This window comes from Amphiura filiformis, chromosome 5 (assembly GCF_039555335.1).
Source record: "Amphiura filiformis chromosome 5, Afil_fr2py, whole genome shotgun sequence".
Classification (NCBI taxonomy): Eukaryota; Metazoa; Echinodermata; class Ophiuroidea; order Amphilepidida; family Amphiuridae; genus Amphiura; species Amphiura filiformis.
Genome location: NC_092632.1, coordinates 38,293,163 through 38,317,909, shown reverse-complemented (window position 1 = coordinate 38,317,909; position 24,747 = coordinate 38,293,163). Strand labels below are relative to the sequence as shown.

The 24,747-nt window shown below is 35.2% G+C and overlaps 1 protein-coding gene across 1 annotated transcript in view; it reads left to right on the top strand.

The window, feature by feature from the left end:
* The window catches only part of LOC140153093 (dynein axonemal heavy chain 6-like), a 156,243-nt gene that overhangs the window by 79,934 nt on the left and 51,562 nt on the right, over positions 1-24,747 (top strand). The window contains 21 exon segments of the mRNA XM_072175712.1: positions 237-402; positions 4,359-4,600; positions 4,895-5,173; positions 5,812-5,997; positions 6,308-6,489; positions 7,197-7,325; positions 8,157-8,245; positions 8,672-8,891; positions 11,323-11,493; positions 12,898-13,065; positions 13,522-13,809; positions 14,410-14,571; positions 15,314-15,520; positions 16,104-16,285; positions 17,332-17,440; positions 17,869-17,994; positions 18,565-18,819; positions 19,828-19,959; positions 20,688-20,783; positions 21,552-21,692; positions 21,982-22,197. Coding sequence (XP_072031813.1) covers positions 237-402; positions 4,359-4,600; positions 4,895-5,173; positions 5,812-5,997; positions 6,308-6,489; positions 7,197-7,325; positions 8,157-8,245; positions 8,672-8,891; positions 11,323-11,493; positions 12,898-13,065; positions 13,522-13,809; positions 14,410-14,571; positions 15,314-15,520; positions 16,104-16,285; positions 17,332-17,440; positions 17,869-17,994; positions 18,565-18,819; positions 19,828-19,959; positions 20,688-20,783; positions 21,552-21,692; positions 21,982-22,197 — 3,746 coding nt within the window.

The window sequence follows — 24,747 nt, the reverse complement described above, 5'->3', positions numbered from 1 at the left end:
GAGAGACAAATGAGTAAGTAAAAGAAATGCTCAGAGACAAGAAAAAAGTTGGTCCATTTTGAAACATGTAAGTTTTGAACTTGACTTTTACAAGAAAAGGAAAGAGCAAAAACTAGTAAACAACAAAGAGTTTAACCAAAAAGACTAGATGTGTTTCAACATGCTTACAAATTTGTCTTATAAAAAAAAATGCCATGCAATTATTGTCATTTCTTAATTCATTTTGATATCGACAGATGATGAAAGACCTGTCAGTGCCCAAAGCCATGATTCCAGTCATTCTGGACATTCATCACGTTCAGGGAGTAAGAAAATGACGCGTGCGGAAAAGAAGAAGGAAAAGGAAAAAGAGAAAGAGAGGGAAAGGAAAGAAAAGCTGAAACTACAGGCACAAAAACAAGCGTGAGTATTATTTAAGCCAAAAGGCACTACTGTCTTTCTTAGAGTGCCCATGATAGGTTAATTAGGTGATACAACTCATCAGAGTAACTAATCACAAAAGAGCTTTTATATCTCAAAGTGATTTTAAGCTTAAATCCTGAAGCCCTTCTGGCTATTCTTAACATATCTCTGATTGGCTCGATCAATGAGATAACCCTCTTTGTAGCCAATCAGCATAGTTCTTAGAAGCAGATAATTTGGCTGTTAGTGCCTGTGGGGTTTAACTACCCAAAGTATTTGTCATATATTGTAGATATATATCACTTTTTATACAAAATTCTTATTATCTTCAATTGATTATAATGCAGTTGAAAAATGGTTGAAAAAGCTCAATCATTTCATGTAAAAAAGGTTAAGAGGTGTGTTTTTATAAGAATATAACATGTGCAGACACTGCAAATGAATAATGATATTTTTTTGATAGTTATGGGCATATTTTTGTGATATTATTTAAATGCTTTATTGTCAATGATTTTGTTATTATTTTAAACATATGTATTTACTATTTTTGTCACAGTAATATTTATAGACCAAAAGCTGATATAATGGTTTTACAGAAATGCACAAATCTCAAAATGATCTCTTGTCAAGATACTTCTCATCAGAAATATTAATATCATCAACTATATTGTATGAGATACGAATTATGAAATAAATAGGCTGAAATAAGATACGATTAGCACACCAAACATGATATTTTGAAGCAGTATAAAATCTGTGGACTCGTACTATAATTATTAATGGTCATATTATGTAAAATACCAATTTAAGAACTGGACTAATTTCTGAATATCTGTGATTAAGTAACTCATTCCATACCTGTATTGATTATGATATGTTCTTAAAACCTACATCAGCAAGGAAATGCAGCTACAGAGCATGGGTATATTTAAACGGTAAATATGTAATACATGTCATCATCCATGGTCTTCATTGTTTAAAACCCGTAAAAACTCAATAGTTGGCATATGTGCTAACTATCAAGCGCTTTTAAAAATATGAAATTGTACCAAAGTCTGGCGCTTTACCAACTGAGCTAATGGGGTTGAGACACACATTTGTAGGTTTGTATATAACTATGTGTATCGATGATTTGCTCAAAACTCTTTACACTTTTGTGGATGGGGCTCTTCATGTTTGCATGTTTTAAAAGCACTTGATAGTAAGCATATATGCTAACTATCGAATTTTTACAGTATACATGTGTATTTATCCCCTTTTTCTGTCGCCAGTGGCATAACTAGAGTAAAGTCTAAATTGAAATAAAGCACATAACAGGGATTGTGGGTGGAAAACACTTGTTACTCTACACATCATTGAGGGCCTGCTTGGAAAGCAGTGCTGGTCACTGAAGTTGTTACCCTTTTAAAGAAAGATTAAACTAATTAATTGTCAAATGCAAGCATTTAGATGCACCTGTAAAAACTGCATGTTTGGGATGGGGTGGGGGATTGCTTATGCTCCCTGCTGAATTCTACATCTGATTATGCTACTGACCATTACTGTATATTATATGTGTAAATGTGATATTCCTTTATTTGTCAGCATTGATGTAGTACCTGCTGTGTATTATACTGCCATGTATCGGTTCCCATCTTCAAAGACAGCTACTACATGTAGTCGACACAGGTTATGTCTCCACTGAGTTTGTGTTTATTATTCAAATTTGTTATTTATGTTGTTAGTTTGGTCATAACGGATGTTTTATGCATGACATTGAATCATGAGTTCTAATTAATGTTGGCTCTTTATATGTTTACATGCCGGTATTTGCAAATATTGAGCTTGACATGATCAAGGGGAATGAGTCAGATGTCACTAATATTGTTTTTGAAATATTGGCAAAAACAGTGTTCAGATTCTTTTGTTTTATATTGTTATCAGCCATCGATAAATTGCTCATAACTCGGTAACCAGATGTCTGATTTTGATGGGGTTTGCAGCATTCCTAAACTGCCAGAAAAAGATGTAAAAGCCTCTAATTGAAAATTGCCAACATGCTACTCATGCATTCCCCTTGATCATGTCACAAATGTGTTTGTTTGCATTGTGACCCATTCCCACAAAAACTTCAGACATGTTTTTGATAGGCCTGCAAAGATGACATTCCCATTTCTAATTTCATAGTATTTGATCATAAGACACAGTGGGCTTTCAAAATCATTTGAAAGTACTTGCTAAAAATAAGAATAAACAGTTCAACTATGTTAATTCAATCTTGTGTAAAGCCCATTTCTCAGAATAGCAATGAGGCAAAAATATCAAGGTATCATTTTCAAAATTGTCCATATCTTGAAAAGCATTCATGTTATTTATATAATTGGTATCATTGGGCTATTCTAATAAAAATCCACACTAACCCTGTTGAAGATTTTATAAATATCTTCCACAGTGGGAGTATGAATTTCAAATGGAATGAACACATTAGTAGCTCCATTTGAAACTCACCCTCTATCAGTGGAAGATTCAGGTTGAATCTTTCTCAGAGGGTGTATGAAATGTACTTTAGAAATGCTTTCAGATAAAAGACACATACATATCTTTGCAATTGTTTCTTGTATCTTGTCATATGATGATATCATGGATCATTTTGTCCCAGACATGTGATCATGACATCACTAAATTTGTTGCACCAGCATTCCTTAATCAGAACAAAAGGAATGTTGTGCGTCTGAGATCATTCCTGAAGTACATTTAAATTTGGTAGTTTGAAACAAATTAATGTATTTGACCATATTGTATGAATATCCACTCTTACTCATTTTTATTTAAATTTAGTTTATTTTGTTGTTATAATTCCATAATTTGCAACTTCATCTTATTTTTTTCAACTGTTTGTATGTTGCCATTATTATAGCTGCCTATTTCATGTCATTCATTACAGTAATTATTTTTTCCAGAAGTTTTCATTGTAGAAATAATGATGGTTCAAGAGTATCAATGTTGCTGTTATTTTCATTACAAAGGCCAATATGTTAAATACAATTTAAATTAAAAGGCACTTTGTATTTGAACCTTTGAGTATTTCTTTTAAGTGCTTTTTGTTCCTGTAGTTTGAGTTGTATGTTAAGACCTTTTAAGGTATTTTGCTTATTTCCATTGACCACTACTTTATACAAACATTCTAAGTTGAGGAATGTATTATGTTTTGTTTTGTTTTTCTTTGGGTGTTAAAATTAATTGGTATCAATAATTTGTGTCATTTAGTCACAAACAAATCGGTCAAAATGACCCCAAAAAATTAAGTTTCAAGGTGATTAGAGGAGAGAGCAGTTTTCTCTTCCAAGTGCCCAAAATGTTTGATCTCAATTGTAATATAAAGATTTCATAAGTATAATTTATTTATCTACATAATATTGCTTTCAGAAGTTGTATTTTTGGGTATTTTAAATATTGTATTTATATGTTTGTTGTATGTTTTTGATGCTAAAGGTTTAAAAATGTGGTATTATATTGTTGCCAAAATACCACATTTTTGACAAGCATTGTGGACTGCTTAAAAAAGAAATCTAGACTTAAATTCTCCAGACTTGGATAGCCCTGTGCGTAACACTATGGCTTGAGCGCTACACAATGTACCATGGTTTTCACAAACAAACACACACTTATGACAATATAATCTGGAGGTACACTATTTAGCACTGCATGCACATCACTCAAACATGCCAGAGACTAAGTCCAGCCGGACTCTTTATAGACTGGTTTGTTGCAAGTTCGGTAGTAACGGCAATGCAAGCGTCCCGACAACCCGCCGTTGCATGTGACCCCCGCGTGCGTGTATGCTCTGCTTTATGCGTGCGATTCGATACTGCGACCAGAGAAATATGCACATATGTCACTACCTAACTTGAGGTGGAGCAAAGAATAAGTCTATCTCCTCCACAGCTTACACAGTATGTTTGCATTCCTCATCACAGGTCCAAAGAGTGGTATCTGCAGAAGAATTCAGATGCACTTATACCTCTGATGGGCAAGATCTTTGTCTTCTGCTTTGTGTGGTCATTTGGAGGCAACCTGAAGAGAGAAGACGACAGTGATGATGATGGAGGAATAGCTACTGGGCAAGCTGCTGCCGATAAGGGCGAAGTAGAGGAAATCAATATTTCCTATGAATTTGATGGTCTCGTGCATGATCTTTTTGATACAGAACCTCCACTAGGTAAGACTTTGCATGTTTGTTACTGTTTGAATTATGTATATATTGATTTACATATCAAGTTCCATATGGCAAAAAATTTTGCAGCTTATGTAGGCGAAAAAAATAAAGACTCATAACACTGTGTATTGATATAGAATGGCGTGCACGCAGGTGGAGGCAGTACTTACGCTAGTTGTGCATTGCGTAATGCGTGACTGGCGCACACTAATGTGCATTTACGAGAGCGTGAGTTGGGACTTATTGATGTGCGCAGTAACAAAAGCCGAATAATTGATATTTTATTTTTCTTAACAGGTATAAGACTCCCATCAGGCAGTCGTACAGTCTTCCACTATTTTGTCAGCATTGAAACAGGCAAATTTGTGGTGTGGGATGAGCTGGTGTCAAGTACCAAATCTCTGATAGACAAAGGGGTCTCTCATATGTCATTAGGAGAACAGATGGGTTTGACATCTCAGACTAGTGCTAAGGCAGCGAGGGATGAGACGGAGATGGTACCTACTGTGGACACTGTGAGGTACTCGTTTCTTATCAGCTTACTACTGGTTCATAAGCATCATGTATTGCTTACAGGTAAGGCATATAGTAGCATGTAAACTCGTATTGGACTCTGTCATATTGACATAAGCTTAAAAAGTTACCTTTTCAGAGTCAGTATTGAGCAGCGGCGTAGTTTACAATGCCATCACGGCATCTTCTTTCAGCATATGTAAGGCATCACCGCCATCAGATTTGTCCGATCTTTGGATTGAATGTTGATACTGCTTTGATGCTTATTACTAATGAACTGTCAACTATTAGAAGTAATGGTAAATTTGCATTGGTTAATATCATTGCATGCACATTAGTGGCGGCACCAGGAATTTTTTCAGGGGTGGCATGGGAGCAAAGTGAATTTCAGATGGGGGCAAAATCAACAAATTTTGCACAAAATTGCCGCAAAAAGTGGAAATTGTCGTAATTTTGGGGGTTTGGCCCTCAAAGTTTACCCCGGGAAACTGGGGGGGTCAAAAAAAATATGGGGGAATGCTCCCTCTTGCCCTTGGATTTTGACAAAACTACAGCACTTGACTACAGTCTTGATTTTTGCAGGGTTTGGAAGTTTAATGAAGTAAGTTACAATTGTGTAAAAAATATAATTTTGAAAAATATTGATGGCATCCTCCTCAGCAAATGTTACAATATGGCTTTAATTAACTTTTTTTTTCCAGGTGATTCTGGTGTTGGTAAATCTGCAATGATATCTCACATGCTGAAAAAGTTGACGACACCCAAAGGATACACTACTCAACATAACACCATACTGGGTGATGTGTTCAACTACTCTGAGAGGGGCACTAATATTTTGACGAACATTGCTGCTTTAACATCCAGCTCTATGGGTGATGATGATGAAGGTAATTGCAAATCAGTTTATTTGTATGAGTTCAATCTCCCTGCAGTGTCAAGTTCTGCTCACATGATTGAGTTAGCATTAAATTCCAATTGAGGAGCTAATCCTGGCAGTGATGGTTATTATACGTAGGCTGAATAGGGTTCATGACTGTATATAAGTCCATATGCCTTCCTCAAGGCAGTAGAGTAAAATAAAATTCTGTGATTTTCTCAAAACTCCTCATTTTAGCAGGAATCTGTTGTGCTAGTTGGATTCCTTGCGTCATTTCCTTTCTGAAAATGTAGACTTTTATATTTTTATCATCATTATAGGCGCAATGGCATCATTAGACCTGACATTCATAACGGGGCAGGTACGTAAACCAGCAAGTGGTTTAGTAAGCACCACCTTACAGCTGAGTGCCCAGACAACAGCTGCCAGAGTCAGAACACAGATTGAGCATAAATTGATCAAGAGAGGCAAGGATACATTGGTTGGACCAAGAGGAAAGAAGGTTGGTATATAAGGCAAAAAAACAAATTGTTTGGTTGCGCCCTTCCAAGACAAAAATTTGGAGGGTGTTGGTAGGTCAATAATTTTTATTTTTTCCCCATGAGCCATTCCTCCATATTTCCTCCATTTAGTAAAGGCCATTATTGACAAATGCTTGAACATTTTGTGCATTTTTGGACTGAATTTAAATGGAAATACTTCTTGTTTTTAATCAAATATGCATTTAATAAATAAAATGAGTGAATAATAAATATAAAATAGCCTTGATACTGTCAAAAGTTTTCTTAACTGGTTTCTTTATAAAAAAAAGTGTTTGAAAAAAAAAAGACCCAAGATTTCTAATTTTTTGGTCGGTCGTTGAGGACAACCAAACATTAAACAAGTACTATGTCAGTGCTATGAGATTTACAAAAGCCGGCAAAAACTTTAAAACAGATTTTGATAAAATAGACTTAAATTGATCTAATTACTATATGAGAATTGGGAATGTATGTTTTTGAGTCCATTTTAACCCAAAAGCAACTATACAATGCAACATAAATAGCAAATCTTATCTGTAATTAATTTTGAAGTGATAAGCAGAGATTTTGTATACCGGTATAAAATATGTTGTGTTAATGATGTACAAATGGTAAACAAGCATAAATTTGAGGGCGTTCTGTTTAATAAATTACTGATTGTCTCTGTACCATGTCATATTGTCAACAGGTGATAGTATTTGTTGATGACTTCAATCTACCGGCTCCAGAAGCTTATGGTGCTCAACCTCCACTAGAATTACTTCGCCAATTCCTGGAATTAGGAGGCTTCTATGATCCAACAAAACTGAGCTGGAAGGTAAGAATATCAAATCTGTGGTCCATATCTTACTGAAAACAGTTGCACTGGCTCCCTGTTGAAGAGCGCATCATTTTTAATGTTTTAGTCACTGTGTAAATGCCTCACCAAGAGTGTTCCTGAGTACCTGTCTGATTGTGTTTTCCTGCATTGCACTGTGTTCTGCCACTGATACCACCCTCCTGACTGAGCGCAATACTATCAAACCCTTATTATGTCAGATGAACACAGGACCTTATCCTATGTTGCGCATTGAACCTGGAATAGATTGCCAATTGGCATCAGGGAATCACAACCAGTGGGTATTTTCAAGATGGTTCTAAAGTCACATTTGTTTCCTTAAAATTTGTAGCCTTTCTTTCACAGGCAGTTCTCACTGATTTTTCCTTCATGTTCTTCGATTGTTTTGTTTTTTGTTTTTGAGCACTTTGTTATATATGTAGCAGTGTTATATAAATATTTAGAATGTATGTATGTATGTAATATTGCAATACAATATGATCAGGTTCATTAAAAAAGAACAAATTCCAGGTTAAATGTGAAGCTCATTTTGTGCTTAATTTGTTTTTGTTTTTAATATCACTTCCAGTCCCACATGTAAATCATGCGTACTGAACGCTTCAAATATATTTTAACACTTGATGATAAATACAGACTAAACAATTCAAATAAATAAACAGCTGCAACAACAAAAACAATCACAGCAATGATGCATGTGATATTTAAATCATACATTTGTAATGAGACATAATTTATGCATCAATATTTCTATCAGTAATGTAATTTCAGTGTTATCAACATATTCTTGATTGTGTATTGTATTTTTTTCAGAACATACTTGATGTAACCTTGGTAGCTGCATGTGCCCCTCTTGGTGGTGGGCGCAACCCTGTCAGTTCCTGATTACTCAAATACTTCAGGTAAGAACAAATAACTTTTTTGAGTGACAGAGAGATAGTTTTATAGAATTCATGGTGGGGAGGGGGGCTTGGGAAGATTCCTGGGCTTGGTATAATAATCTGACCCTGCTGACACATTCCCTTTTGGGAACACTTTTACAGCATGTAATTTTTTATTTGGTAAATCAACAATTTTTAATATATTCATTCATAAATTGCCTAAGAAAAATGATCTGAAAATATTTTTCTCATAGTTTGTTTACAGCAAGACGAAATCTATGTCAGTTATTAAAATCAATATATATCAAAGTTCTGTTTTTAACATCGAACCTACTTTGAAAATATATATTTGGAATTTGAAGCATGTAGCTTACCATAAATCCTTTGGAAACATACATTATGCTTGTTTAGCCTAATGGTTATTATTTTGCATTGTTTTTCATTCAGCATGCTAGCCCTTCCACAGCCATCCGTCAGATCCCTGCAGCATATCTATCAGGTTCAACTAGGACGTTTCTTGGAGAATCATGACTTCCTTCCGGATGTCAAAGAACTCCTGCTACCACTGGTGTCTGCATCCATTGCCATCTACTTCAAGATGTGTGTTAATATGTTACCAACACCTGCAAAATCACATTATACATTTAATATAAGAGATTTGTCCAAGGTAAGGATTTTGAAGCAAAATTGTATGGGTTTATGACTGAAGTGAACTTTCACCTTCTCAAAGTTATTTTGATATATTTAAGTATTTATAATATAAAAACTAATATATATGATTTTTGTTTTTCTCAGAATTGGTGAATTACTCACAAATAGTTAAAAGACAAAATATTTTTGCTTATATTTGGAAGTGTAATGGAACACTTTCCTGGCAAGGTTTTCCAACCCAAGATTTTAATTCAATATAACATGATTTATAAGTAGTGTATTAAAAATCTCTTCAGCAATGAGTTAAAAATATGAATGAAAATCACCACAACTTTTGTGAAGCAATAAGAGAAATAATTACTTCATCACCCAACCCATATTTTCGTGACAAAAGAGTGCAGGCCTGCCAGAAAATAGGAGAAAGGCCCATTATAGATACAACTTCCGAGATCTTTCCAAGGTAAGTTGGAACTTTTGAAGTTATGCCAAGCAGAGATCAAGAATTGGATAGGAATATTGAGTGAGTGATTATTGGAACAGACTAATGTGTACGCTCAAATCTTTTTCAAAGCAATTCTTGGGATGTTTTACCTATACCATTTTTCACCCTGATATGGCAGTGACATCAACATGTTGAAGCAGCTGTTTTGCTCGCTTATCTCTGCGGCGCCTTTAAGTATGTGTGTGTACACCAGCGCTTCGAGCGAACGCTAGCTATTTGAGGAAATATGCACTGATGTCACTGCCACATCGGGGTAAAAAATGGCATAATTCTTTGTTGTCAAAATGCAATATGCAAGTTTTATATCTAAAGATCAATTAATTTATCCAAAAAAAGAAGCCCTCTCCTGGGACATGAAGCTTGCCATTCATCATCAATAATCAAATGGACTGTGAACACACAAATATGGACATGGTTACAGTTTTAAAAAGATAGAAAAGAAATAAGCAAACAACATAAAGATGGCATCAGGTTTATTTTTTATGTAGTTTGATTTGAGATTCATAGTGACTGATCATGTCATGCAGGCAAAATAATGACCATACAGCTCAAAAGTTTATATTATAACAAAAAGACTGCAAAGTACAATACATGAATTGGTTCCAGTACTACATAACTCATTTCAGTTTTCTGCCTAAATTCATTTGGTTTCATTTGGTTTCCATTGTTTCCAGTCAAAATATTCAATTCAAAACGGAAGTACTAAAATTTGTTGTTGTGTCTTATCATATGGTGTGTTTCAGAAAAGAAAAGAAAACCCAAAATAAAGCCTTTGATTGCAAATGAATGGAACAAAATGAAACTTTGATGCTGAAGCATAACACAAAAGGGAAAAGTTCCAACTGTGTTACCCCATGTGTTAACAGTGTTTAACATCCCAAAGAAACACTGGATAATGTATCTTGTAATGATAATGTATCAATGTATTTTCTCAACAGTGATTGCAGCATACTTGAAGAAATTGGTTTGGTTTACCACGTTTCCCCCAAGACTCCCAAATGTTCCAACCCTTATGATTGTTGTATCATAAATAACGGAGATTCTAATCCCAGTCAAACCTGTTTATATTACCCATGTATATACCCCTTTTGCACTGCACTCAAGCTTTGGATTGAAGATCACAACCTCTGTTGAAAATATATAGGTACCTGTATATACGGAATAATGAATCCAGATCCAGATGTACATAAACATGTCACATAACCCTTAACCTTTGTGTTTCTATGTGTAACTATGTTCCATGTACATGTTCACTGTATCTGTTAAAGTTGCTTGTACTTGTGGACTGTTTGATGTAATTTTATCCAGGAGTGATGGTTTTTGGAATGTCATGGGTCAACATAGCAGCAACATACTGTGAAGACTACACTCTTATTTGTGCTATAGAAAATATATTGCTGTTAAAACACTCTCAAACTTGTACAGTATCAATAATATGTTAACTATTGAAAATGGCCCTATTACACAGAAGTGTAATGGGAATTGAACCAGTCATATAACATTCTGTGTAAGGTAATGTAATTCTTCCTTTCATGTATACTGCCAGTTCGAGGCTCTCCCCGCACATAGTGCGTAATGGAGGAACCATGCAAGTAGTGAATACGATGGGAAGGAAGGGGAAACTGTAGGCCTATATTTTTTCAAAACTGTTCATCTGTAAATGTACCAAGTCTTTACAAAGTAATGCTAAACTTAACACCAAAATAATAATGAGGCCTTTGGTAGATTTCAGGCTTTAAATTTGACTGCTGATCATATATGAGTTTTTCATGTTTAGGCCTATATCGTTGCTAATCCCATGACTGTTGCCTATAACTGTTGGTTTGTATTGCAAAACATGAACCAGACATTTTTTGCTGCCTGAAACTGTTTTCACAGCATCAATTTAACACTCAATTATTGTTCCACCTCCCATCTGTCTCCCACCCCCCACCCCTTCCCACAGGTAATCTCAGGTCTCCTTCAGGCCAATCCATCAGTAGTGACAACAACTGATTCTGCAGCTCAACTGTTAGCTCATGAAGCCACCAGGATCTTCCATGACAGGCTGGTGGATGATGGGGACAGGTTGCGCTTCTTTGACTTCTTGGCAGATGATCTTCATAATTATTTTAAAGTAAGGATAACAATGTGATTTTACCCGGGGGTACTCAGTACAAATGACCATACGGGGCGTGCACGCAAATATGGGTAGCATTTTCAGCCTCTTGGTATATCAATGACCCCTTTTTCAAAGCCTATTTTGGTATATGAATGGGTCCTTTTTTCAAAATTTTCTCAATTTTTTCGGAAATTAGCCAAATTTGTCCTTAATCTAGCCAAAATTTTCCCAAAATTTTGGGAAAATTTGTAAAAACTAAGACAATTTGGGATAAATTCGGCCGAAAACCCCCCGGGATTTTACTGCAAACCTCTTGGGGTATTAATCTGTATAGGTTTTTCAATTGCAAACAGGTTTAGGCAGGATATGCTCCTTTGACTGACTCTTGGCAATTGTCTCCACACTCAGTTCAGTGTTTTTTATATACTGCTCCAAAAAAGTATCTGAACACTTGGGAAAAAAATCCTAATTTTAAAACTAAACCATATTTGGGTAATTAAGGGTAATTATTTTTTGATAGATGCCCTATCTAATCCTGCACATTATGATACCCCATTAAGTCCAATGTGACCTCAAGAAGAAAAGTTACGAGCATTTGATTAGACAAAGGTCCATTTTTAAAAGTGACAAACTGGCCTATTCAAAAATCCACAGACCAGACTTCTGGTTTGAGAGTGGTGGATGGCTAATTTATGCACTCCTTTTTATTTAAATTTAAAACAAAAGCAACAAAAGAAAAATGAAACACAGGAATTGAAAAATAAACTAAAAATGTGGAAAGTACAGAGAAGAAGAAAAATGAAATAAAAACTTACTGCTTTAAATAAAGCTTGACTGAAGAAACTGTCTTTGTTGTGCTTGTTGGAATCTTTTCACCTTGTATAGGCCAGTTTGTCACTTTTAAATTGCCGATCACCAGCGCGTACCTGGACCACGGAAGAAATAAAAAAAATTCACATGAAAAATAAACGCGGTATAAAAGTAGTCAACAGAGTATTAAGCATCATGCAAATGTTATGCCAGAAATAAGTAAATGTGGACATATATGTTGATAATGCCAGTGGTCAATAAAGCAAACTTAGGCAATAGAAACAAATAATGTTTATTTATATAATTAAATTATGTTTATGTTTATTTATATAATTCCTGTCGAAAATGCCACTGTTTTTTCCATGTAGAAACAAATAAGTTGGATCTTTCGATTGACCATCAATGCTAGGTCAATTCTTAAAATTTATTAATTGGCTATTGTTAATTGTGATTTCATATGAATGTTTGCCTGTATTGATATTGACCAATATAAATTTAGCATTAATTCTGATTAATTACAAGCATCGAAGCAGCATCGACGGTCAAACAAAAGATCAACCTAATTTGGTTCTGGTGCCTTAATGATATGATATAACAAATACTTTTCAGGTGAAGTGGTCAGCCAAGAAACTCCATGAAGAGCCTATCTTGTTTGGGGACTTCTTAGACCTGAATGCACCTAGCGGTGATCGCACCTACCGTCTCATCTCAGATTATGAGAAGTTGGCTAATATACTTGAGGACTACATCATCAGGGTGAATTATGGTGGCGGACAGGTAATTGTGGATCCCTTGTATTATTTTTAGACTTTCAGATGAAGATATTGCTTAAATGAAACATGTGTCTGATCAATCTCCAAGTTTTATGACCAGCATATTTGTCTTATTATACTGGGAGATTCATTGTTGAAACAAATTTGTAAAATGGTGGTAATGAATGACAATAATAACTTTACACTGTCTGTTTTACGGTCATTGTGTGAATTGTCAGGGTTTGTGTCGGGCCTCCGTTAGCACACAGTTTTTATTGTCTAAACATGCTCAATCCCCTGGACTAATATAATTGCAGCATGTCTCCTAAACTTTAAACTCATTTGTTTGCATAATTGGTTTGTAAAAACATCTTTGTTTAAGGTTAATTTGTGATTTTTGTCAATGGGAATTCACTCCAATTTGGTAATTGTAGCAAAAAAATTGGTTTTGGTTTCTAAATGTTTTTTTCACTCGCCACAGGATTCGCAGCTTGTGTTTTTCAATGAGGCATTAGAGCACATAGTCCGTGCAGCAAGAGTATTCCGCCAACCTGGTGGTCATATGGTGCTTGTAGGCCTAGATGGTACAGGTAAATCTAGCACTGTACAACTAGCAAGCCATGTGGCTGGTTGTGAGCTATATAAGCTGACATTGACCAGAGGATACAGTCATGCTGACTTCAGAGATGACCTCAAGAAAGTCTTCCGCCAAGCTGGGGTACAAGGACTTGATACAGTGTTTTTACTTACTGATAGTGATATCATTCATGTAAGTGTAAATTAAGTATAAGCTTGTTATACCTTCATAGGCATTGAAATTGAAGTACACTAGAGTCAGAAACTACAGGTTCTAATACACTTACCTCTTATATACAATATTATCAGAATAAATCTTGTGATACAATGTGAGAATAACTGAAGAGGGTTAAGGGGCAATGCCAGGAACCTTGGACCCCACCTATAAGGGCTTCGCCAGTGGACTGGAGGGGTGCCGAATCAACCTGACTTATAGGCTGTTCATAAATTGATCGATTCATCACCTCCCTATAAATTGTGAAAGTCTAATTTTGTGGGCAATTTGCATGCATGTTACCCAAAATTAACATTACAAGATGGTTTCTGGCTAAAATTCCATGATTATGACCAAAATAGTAATATTTCACCAATTTTCGCACTCCGCATGCAATTTTTTCAAGAGTCATTATGGGAGCAGGTGGCTGTTTACCCCTTCAATAGCCCCATGCAGGTTAGACTTCCCTAGTCCTTTAAGTCTGATCTCTTTTGGATTAGTTTGATCTCACTTTTCAGTACATTTTGCTGTTATAAGACAACAATTCATCTTTATCGCAAACATTTGTTCTGTTTCAAGGATTCCTTCTTAGAGGATATCAACTGTGTGCTGAATTCTGGTGAAGTACCTGACCTGTTTGACAATGATGACATGGATTCCATTGCCATGGACCTCAAGAGAGCTGCAGCTGAAGCTGAAGTCCCCGATACTAGGGAAGCTGTCTACCAGTTCTTTACTCAGGTAAATATATAATCAGAGCAACTTTATCATCCCATATGAAATATCTGTGATCCTTATTTTAGTCTGGTCAAGTCGCTTTGTTGTTAAATTTTGGTGAATTTTCATTGACTTCACAAGCTGATTAGTGATTATGATTGGATGAATTAGTGTTAAGGGATTATGCTTGTTACTTATAATTTTAATGTAATTCCTCCTCCTTTTCATTCTCATTCTCCTTCTCTCCAACTGCAATAGACATGCAATATATGAATAACTAACCAAAAACTATATTTTGTTTAAAATGTTGCATACAAATTTCTTAAAGGAGCATTTTGTGATCCACAGCCTGATCCTTCCCCCCCCCCCACTTTTTATTTTTTTAAAGTTGAGATTTTTATACTATTGGAAACCTCTTGCTACATAATGTTTATGTACAAAATTTTGGGAATAAGCTTTTTTCTTGGATATTACTGAAAAATGTCATAAAAATAGAATCCGAGGATTACGAAATACTCCTTTAAACTCACTGTGTGTAGATTAATATCATAAAAATTCGTCTAATGGAGCACATGGGCTACTTTGCTTTAAGAGAGGGTGGGCACTTTTAATATGTGCCAAAAATTCTAATTATATACTTGTGAGCTCATTTGCACTATTAAGCAAATCTTTACAGTATAGGCTTTAGATGCCATTGTAAGAGACAATACTTCTTAAGTCAATTTGTTAACAATTAACCATTCCTTTTTTTAAAAACTATTTACAGCGTATGAGAATTCATCTTCATGTCGTAATAGCCACTAGTCCAGCAGGTGATGCATTCAGACAGCGATGTCGTACCCATCCATCCCTAGTAAACTGCTGTACATTAGATTGGTATGATGAATGGACGGATGAAGCTATGCTGAGGGTAGCACATGTCTATCTAGGGCAGGTGGACTTCAAGGCTATCAGTGGCAATCAGGATCCACAGGTAAGATTGGTTAACTACATGATTAGGCTATTCCATTTAAAATCCACACTACCCCTGTGGAAGATTTTGGTAATATCTTTCACAGGGGGAGTATGAATTTCAAATGGAATGAACACATTAGGCAGCTTCATTTGAATTGCATACACCCTCTAATAAAGATTCAACCTGAATCTTCCACAGAGGGAGGGTGAGTTTCAAATGGAGTTTCCTAATGCGTTAATTCCATTTGAAATTCATACTCCCCATGTGGAAGATATTTCAAAAATCTTCCACAGGGGAGTATGAATTTCAAATGGAATAGCCCATTTGGAAATTAATTTCATCATTTTACTTTTCATCCATTTCTTGTGCTGAATTAAATTGAATTTTGTTTCTCAGTTGAAAACCTTGTGTGAGTTGTGTGCTAGGCTACAGATAAAAAGTAATGATACAAGCTGATTGGCTACTAATAGTCAGATGATAATAAGGCTTTCATAGATGTATGTATTGTGGAAAATAATCCAATAACAAAAACAAAATCAAATAGATGAAATCTATATGTACCTTTGTAATATTCGTTCATTTTACCGTGGCTCTCTATTAGAAACTGAAAGAAAACATAGCCAGAATGTGTGTTGATGTACACAAAGAAGTTACAGAGCAGTCTATGAAGTATTATGAAGAGATGAGAAGACACTATTATACCACACCCAGCAGTTATTTGGACCTTATAAGACTCTATTCCAATATGCTGAAGAAACGCAAACAACATTTTATGGATAATAAGTAAGTTGATAGCGGAATTCCACTAACACATACCAATTACATTGTAGCTTTATGTTGGCAAAGAATGTAGCCTGGAAATATGGGAGGTATTGATATGGCCAAAAAAGAGTTTGTTTCTTGTAGGTAGCCTGAAAACTAAAATGTAAATGATTTATGATTTTTTTAGGTCAGAATTCATACTCGAATACACCTCAAATTGCATGCACATATTGACGATAAGTCAATTATAAAATAGGTTAAATAGGTTGCTACATAAATTGAAATTAACTGAGGGTTGATTTTTATTGATTTTGTATTCTTTTAATTATTTGTTTCATACGTTTTGGGGTTTTTGTTTTTTTTGTGAATGAAATTAACAGTTTTACTGGATTTTCAAATAACAAACCTGTAATGTGGTACACAATTGCTCCAAAAAACAAAACTTTTAAACAAACAATTTGAGCATCATCATTTGTAGTCTACAATTTGCTCATCACAGTTTACCTTTAACAACACGATCCCATGTTAAAGCAATCCTATATGCACCCTAATGAAATGATCTACATGTACTTCATTTATTGCTGCTTTTTTATTAATATGTCATGTATTCTTAACCACTTTAAGTTTTATTCACTATAATTTTGTTTGATATATCCAAATTGAACATGGCATAAATACTAGAGCAGTGATTCTTAACAGGTGGCATATATGCCACTTGTGGCACATTGATGCCACTTGTGGCACATTTTTGTATGCTTGACTGCATACAAAAAATGAAAAGATCTGAAAAAGAGCTAGATTCAGTAATAGCACAATCAGGGAAATGTAACTTTAGTCACTAATTGCCAGTAGTCATTGTGGTAAGTTCATTTTTGTATATTATTATATATGCTCGCTCGATAGGATAGTGGAGCTTGAGCAATTCTAAAAGTGAAACTTCAGATACTTTATTTGAGAACCTTTGTACTAGAGGAAGCATGATCTCTCAGCTTTATTCATAGGCCATTTGTAATTCTTCTTTTATGGAGCATAATTAAAACATCTTGATTGTGTAATTCATTTTTTAGGAATCGTTTGGGTGTTGGATTATCCAAACTTTCTGAAGCCAACTCACTAGTAGATGCCATGCAAGATGAACTGGTGGCATTGGGGCCTAAAATAGAGGAAAAGGCTAAGGTAAGATGTCCAGGATACAACAACACTCCCATTATAGCAGCAGCTTTATTTTGATGGATAATCTTGTAGGGCTTCAAACTTCTTTTGTAGCTGTAAATATCATGATGCATCATGGAGTTAGCCCCATATTTACCCAACAGAACAACTTGGATTGATATCCAATACCCTGTAAGTGGTAATATGTTAATTGTGATTCCTCACTATGTTGCATGATAGAAGATGTGTGTATTCTAACTCTATGAATATGAGACTTATTCCACAGCAGTTGGTCCTTTGCACTTACAAAATATCATTCATTTGTTTGATCAAGAAGCAGTATTTTGTTTTTGAATGTAATCTATGAAAATACATGTCAATAACTTTAGTAATAAAAATTTATATAACTAATTGTGTGGCAGTTGTGAAAATGTTCTCTTTATTTTGTATAGGACACTGAGTTGCTCATGGCTCAGCTCTCCAAGGACCAAGAAGCAGTGGATCAAGTGAGATTTATCGTAGAAGCTGAAGAAACTACCATGAAGAGAGAAACACAGATTGTACAAGATTATGCTGATGTAAGTTTGTTCTCCAATAAATATTTACCATTTTAATTTGTTTGTTTACTATTTTTGAATAAAGAATCATTTATTGCATTAATTGTTCATATACTCATAATTTGAGGGTTGGAAATATATAGTTGAAGAGTTCACTCAGTTCAGATGCAAAATGTGACAACTGCCTTATGTATTTTGATATGTTATTTAATTAAAGATATCCTTTTATAATATTGCTCATTGTAATGGTTTCATACACTCTTAAAGTTTGTTTGACTTATATAAGGCTGAAAAAATAAGACTCATAAAACCGTGTATTGATATAGAATGGCATGCATGCTGTTGGGTGCAGTGCTTACGCTAATTGTGCATTGCTTAATGCGTGACTGGCACATGCTTATATGAATTTACACAAGCGTGAATTGGGACTTTATTGATGTGTGCAATAACAAAAGCCGAATAATTTCCGCCTTATATAAGCCAAACAAAGTTTAGATCTAGCCTCTAAACAATGTATGCATGCATGTTTCAAGTTATATACTTCCACCTAATTTGAATTATATTCGATCACCTCCCCCTTCCCTCTTTCAGCAAGCACAAAGAGATCTAGCCTCTGTGTTACCAGCATTACAAGAAGCCACCACAGCGCTAGACTCTCTAGACAAATCAGACATCTCTGAGATTCGTGTGTATGCCAAACCACCAGAACTAGTCAAGCATGTGATGGGAGCAGTGTGTGTCCTGATGAAGAATACGCCAAATTGGAGCACATCTAAACATCTACTAGCTGATCCTGGCTTCCTCAAGAAACTTGTCAACTTTGATAAGAATAGTGTCTCTGATAAAGTGAGTAGTATGACATGTAGGAGATGTAAGGGTGGCCAATATTTGCTACTTTTCAAAACATTTTAGGGGCCATGTAGGCCTGTATACAGTGCTAACTTCTGTTTTGCTATTTGTTACTTTACTCAGATATAAAGTGAGCTCAACATAGTATACAAATATTTACTGCTCATGAGAGATCTGGTGGAATCTGGTGGTCCCTGATGTGAACTTGAGACCATGGGCCTACTATTTTCCTGAGACTGCAAGTCGAGGGAAATTAATAGTAGGCCCGCGATCTCCAGTTCACCAAGGAGACCATTATAGTCCACCAGATCCCGAATATAGAGCAGTCAATATTTGTTTTGTCTTATATCCTTTATTAATGTTTTCTTTGTAAGTTGATTGGTTAAAATTTTAGTGGCGAGTTGCACCGACCACTACAAACTGCGACATGGCATCATGATACTATATCCTGGGAAAACTTCCAGTAGTACCTCATTTCCTTATCAATAGGCTTATTGACTGCTTTGCAAAATAATTCAACTATTTTTGGTCACATAATACACTTTAACCAATCAATGAACAAGAATATATTAATGAAGGATATAATATTTAGGCCTGTAATATAGGAAAGCTACACTGTTGCTTTTCTAACTATGAAAGTTAGGAGATACATTATAGCTTAATGACTGGAAAATACAGTGTGGTTTCTGTTTGTAAACTACAGCAATTTCAGTGTTTTCTGATTTGAAGCAAATATGTGTGATACAATGCATATTCTCAAGTCTAAAGTTAATTTTTTATTACTTCTGTGGTCCGAGCTATGCACCAAGCGTACACGAGCGTACACACAGAAGAGATAAACAATCACGCTGATTGGCTGATCAATGCACTTGACAACAAGTCAGTTGCCCCATTGGTTGTCGGCTACGCTATTGCAAATCACCAGTGCATACCTGGTCCACGGAAGTAATACAAAATTAACTTAAGTATGTTAAGTTTAGTCTTTTTGCTTTGTCATTCATTCAGGTTTTCGCCAAGTTAAAGACATACACAACAATGCCTAATTTCATACCAGAGAAAGTTGGCCAAGTGTCATCTGCGTGTAAATCTATCTGTCAGTGGGTGCTTGCTCTGCAGCATTACATTGATGTCAGAAGGGTATGTATACAAGTATCTAAAGACAAAGCATTTGAAGGCTGTGGCACTCACTATCATTACACCTCATAAATATTAATGAATTAATAGCGGCAATTGCCTATTCCTATTGCAAGGGCTATATCCCTAGTCTACAACCTCATCCCCAGAGTCACAGTGAGGTGTAATAAAACAAATACTACATTGTTTATATCAGAGAAATAGGGCCGACTACTTTCCCTCGGTACTGGCTGCGGACCCAGGCCCATAGCCAGTGATCTTAGGAACAATAATTAGCACTATTTTCCCTCTAACCATGTAGTATTAAACATGTAGAAGTGATGAAGTTGGGAGATTTTTAACCAAAAAATACAGCAATACTCGCAATACACCAATATTGCTTCAATAGCAGGCAATCCAACATGTATTAAAAAATTATTTATGCAACATTTTAAAGAAAATACGTACCGATTATGGATAAGACTAACAATGCAAATCAGTGTGTCTTTGATGTGGATCATCTTTGTTGCCAGTTTGTTTATTTGCACTTACTTGCACAAATTGCTTTCCTCCCTTTGGATCCATTAGTATTCTCGGAGCTAGCATCTGCTTCACCACAGAAATAACCAAGTACCCCTCCTTCCCATCAGTCTTCTTGCCTCACATTGATGATATTCCTATCTCCCGGTAACTACCTAAAATATGTTGCCCTGTGCAATACACATATGTTGTATTTATTTTACTTCATGCAGATGGTGAAACCAAAGCAGAAACGTGTAGAAGAGGCTAAGGAAGCTTTGAAGTTGGCTCAAGACAGTTTACAAGAAAAACAGGCTAGTCTAGCAAAGGTAAGGCTTGACTTACAATTGCAGTTAATTCGTAGATGGCAAAATGGGGGGAACATGACATTTTCAGAGAATGCCACTTTCGTTGAAAAGAACCTTGAAAGTAGGGCTGTCATTGAAAAGGCCTTTGTCAACATTTTGTTGACAAATCAATTTTCTTGACTGTCGACAAGCATGGACCAATTGTTGACAAAAAATAGTTATTAAATTATACTTATTATTATTATTAGCTTTAAGATAAGCTTAACATTGCCATTATTTACCATGAAATAAATGCAACAGTATTCTATTTTCATTTTTAAGTAGTGCAGATTATTTTTCCATTACAATCCCAATACTAGTATTCTGATTCCATTAGAATCCCTATATTTAGATGCTGCGCTGAAAGTGATAAGGCAGCAACCTTTATTTATATTCATTTACCATAAAGATTGTGCAATTTAAAGAGAAAATGTCACTTTTTTGCCCAGATATTTGAATTCATTTACATCAAGGTAGAGCGCATATGCATATCCACAACGCAAGTGACCGCGCTATAGTGGGAAAATTGTAAGCGTAACCTGGCGTATTGCTCTGTGTAGAATGTACACACTTTATAGCATTCCATACGCAATCAGAGCAATATTGTGCTTTCACATGATTCATTTTGACACATCACAGTGCATGATTTTCATTAATGGGACATGAGGGTAATAGAATTTCTATTAATGTGGTTTTTTAAGCAAAATAATTTTGCAATCACAATAAAACTTGATCCTGATTTCTTTGTAGATTCAAGAGCATCTCCAGGTGCTGCAGAAGCAATATGATGACAGTGTCGCCCAGAGAGAATCACTCAGAGAACGCAAGGTCCTTACCACGCTCAGGCTCAAGAGGGCGTCTGTACTTATGTCTGCTTTGGCTGGAGAAAAGGTAAGCTATGTAAAAACATATTTCATATACATTTCTGGTAGTGATTAGTATGAAGTTTGGTAAAACCAAGGTTTTTTTAATTTTTTCTATCAAACGAAGACCAGAGCTCTTTAGTAATCAAATTACAGTATCATCTTTCAAATGAAGTCCATGAATTATAGATGCTTTTATATCATATTGTAGGGTGAAAATCTGTTTACAAAATTAATCAAAGAGGCATCAGCATGTTGTTGTTTCATAGATCATTCACTTACTAATATCCATATTTCTTGTTTTTCTTTTCACCAAGATCCGTTGGGCGGAATCCATGGAAGATTTAGAGATCAAGCTACAGGGTGTACTGGGTGATACCCTCATATCAGCAGCAAGTATTGCTTATCTTGGTGCTTTTACAGCAACATATAGAAGAAGCATGATATCTAAATGGCTGGAGGCAGCCAAAGAGAAGGAGATACCTGTATCAGAGAATTTCACTCTCATTGGGGCTATGACAGAGGCAAATACTGTAAGTATGTTAGGATTACTGTATTACCCTGTTACAATAGTCCCACTATTAGTTGGAAAAAATCCTATAAAGCAAGGATGTGATTTTTCTAGATTTTTTAATGGATTTCTGGATATTTGAAACTTCCCCCCAGATTTTTTTAAGGGATTGGATAGCATCATTTGCACAGTATTTTTTGTGGTATCTGAGAGCACATCAGATACACCAAATTGCATTCTGAATACTAGAAATGTCCTGATATCAAATAATTTTTTTTTTTTTTTTAAATTTGTGGTATTCTGTCGGTCCAACATCCGGGCTATCTCTAGTCTCAGGCCCAAACTGCATGTGGCTCACGGTTTGTTATGAACAACAGAAACCGGCTGTGAAGGAGGCTACATAGCGATGTTGTTGGAGTGACATTCAATTTCGGAAAAAACAACACTTTCGACCATGGAATTTAATTTTAAGTTTGTCAGTATATAAGCGGTAAATCAGGTAAGTTTCTTCCACTCTGAAGACTTAGAAACGGTTGTTTGATTCCACTGACTATTTATGCGATCGAAATTTACATAGCACCAATGACAGAAATCATCAACAAAAATCGAATCAGGGACTTGTTTTCACTCGACCGTGAGTCGCATCATCAACCGGAAGTGACGTGGCACGGACCGACAGAATAATACAAAATTTATGACAAATTATTGCAAACTAGCGGGATACCCGCGCTTCCCCGCTAGATGATTAAATGGGAGCGTTCCGTTCACTAAAACTGGAGGAATTACTGAACAGGTAGAATCATTGAAAAGGTAAATTTTATTTATCTAAACCTGGCCCTCCTTAGGCCTACATTTCCTTTTAGCTATTTTCTTTCTTTTGAGTTTCTTCTACATGGGTCAATTTTGTTCCATTTTTGTTTTAATTTTGCTGCTTAGCTTTTGATTTCCATGTTTTTTTAAATTTATTTAACCCCGTTCCCGTTATTTTCTAAATCTGTTCTTTCTTACATTTTCCTTTTAGCTTTTTATTTATTTTTTTATTTGCTGCTTAGGATGCTTAGCTTGTGATTTCCCTAATTCAGTTCTCAGTTAGCTTTTTTAATTTATATTTCCTGATTAGTTTCTTATTTTAGCTTCCGTTTTCCATGTTTTTTTATTTATTCAACCCCGTTCCGTTATTTTCTAAATTTGTCCTTTATTACATTCCCCTTTTAGCTTCTTTTTTATTTGCTGCTTAGCATGCTTACCTTGTGATTTCCCGTTTCCGTGTTATATTATTTATTTAATTCAATTCTCAGTTAGCTTTTTAAATTCATATTTCCTGAGTTTCTTATTTTAGCTTCTTTTTTTCTTACATTTCCTGATTAGTTTCTTTCTTTCCTATTTTATTCCTGTTTTCATTTTCTTTTTATAACCCACATACCCGTACCTTTTTTGACATCGGCCTATCGACTCCCCTGTGTGTATCCTAGCACATGCACGCGCGCGGAATCGCTTGTGTAGAGGCGCACGCCAAAGACACATTTGTTTGGATTTCCCTAGTAACTGCGAGATATGACATCTATGCAAGATTTTGCAAGGCAACCTCATACCCAATCTATTTTTTACAGATTTAGAGGTCAATTCTTGACCAATTTTCCCCCGAATATAGTTTATTGCATTCCCTGTTTTATAATTTATCTCCAGTGTGAATTTCATGATGATTCGAACAAAACTGAAAAAGCCTTTACGACAAACAAAATAAAAAACGAACTTGGGACTGATCGCAAATTATTATAAGATTGATATTTTTGACATTTAACAGTCCCAGTGCTGGAAGTAAACTTTATAAATGTAATGATATGTACTTGAAAATGTTGACCTTTCATGTTGAAGATACATATTTTTCCCAAAAGACCTAACATTTTCATCTACTCAGGATAATAAGCTTTTATCCTCATCTACTGACTGCCCCCCCATCCCTTAACTTTTCATAATTGTGTTATTGGAGTAGACATAGTTTTGCATGATTTCTTTTCATTTCAATGAACTTGTGACAACTTAATATGAAATTGTCGTAAATGTACAAATATGTTGACCTTTATGTGAATTAATTCTGACCATTCCCTAATATTCCTTTACTGCATTTTGTGTGAAAGATGGTTTAAAGACATATTTGAATAATGTATGATTGACACCGAGAAGTTAAAAATTTCATTTCAAACTTTAGTATATAAAAATTATGTCTTCGTAAAGCTAAAGCTGCCGAATATTTGACCAAAACACAGTGAAAATGGCATTGGTGTAATGTATAAAACTATGCAGTGTATTATAAAATTTGTTATTGCTCTTAGAATATTAAGATTTCCTCTGATTCGTGGTGAAATTTTATTGAAATCAATGCACCGGTTTAGAAATGGTATTAACAAATGCAAAGCAAGAAGGCTAATATCATTTGGATCTCAGACAATTCTGGAAAAAAGTCTTGGTATACAATTGAATACCTGAGTGGAAGAAGGGCCCAACTCCATCAAAACTGTTTTTGAGATATTAAGAAAAACTTAATATTTGGAAAAGTTTTATAGACAGAATG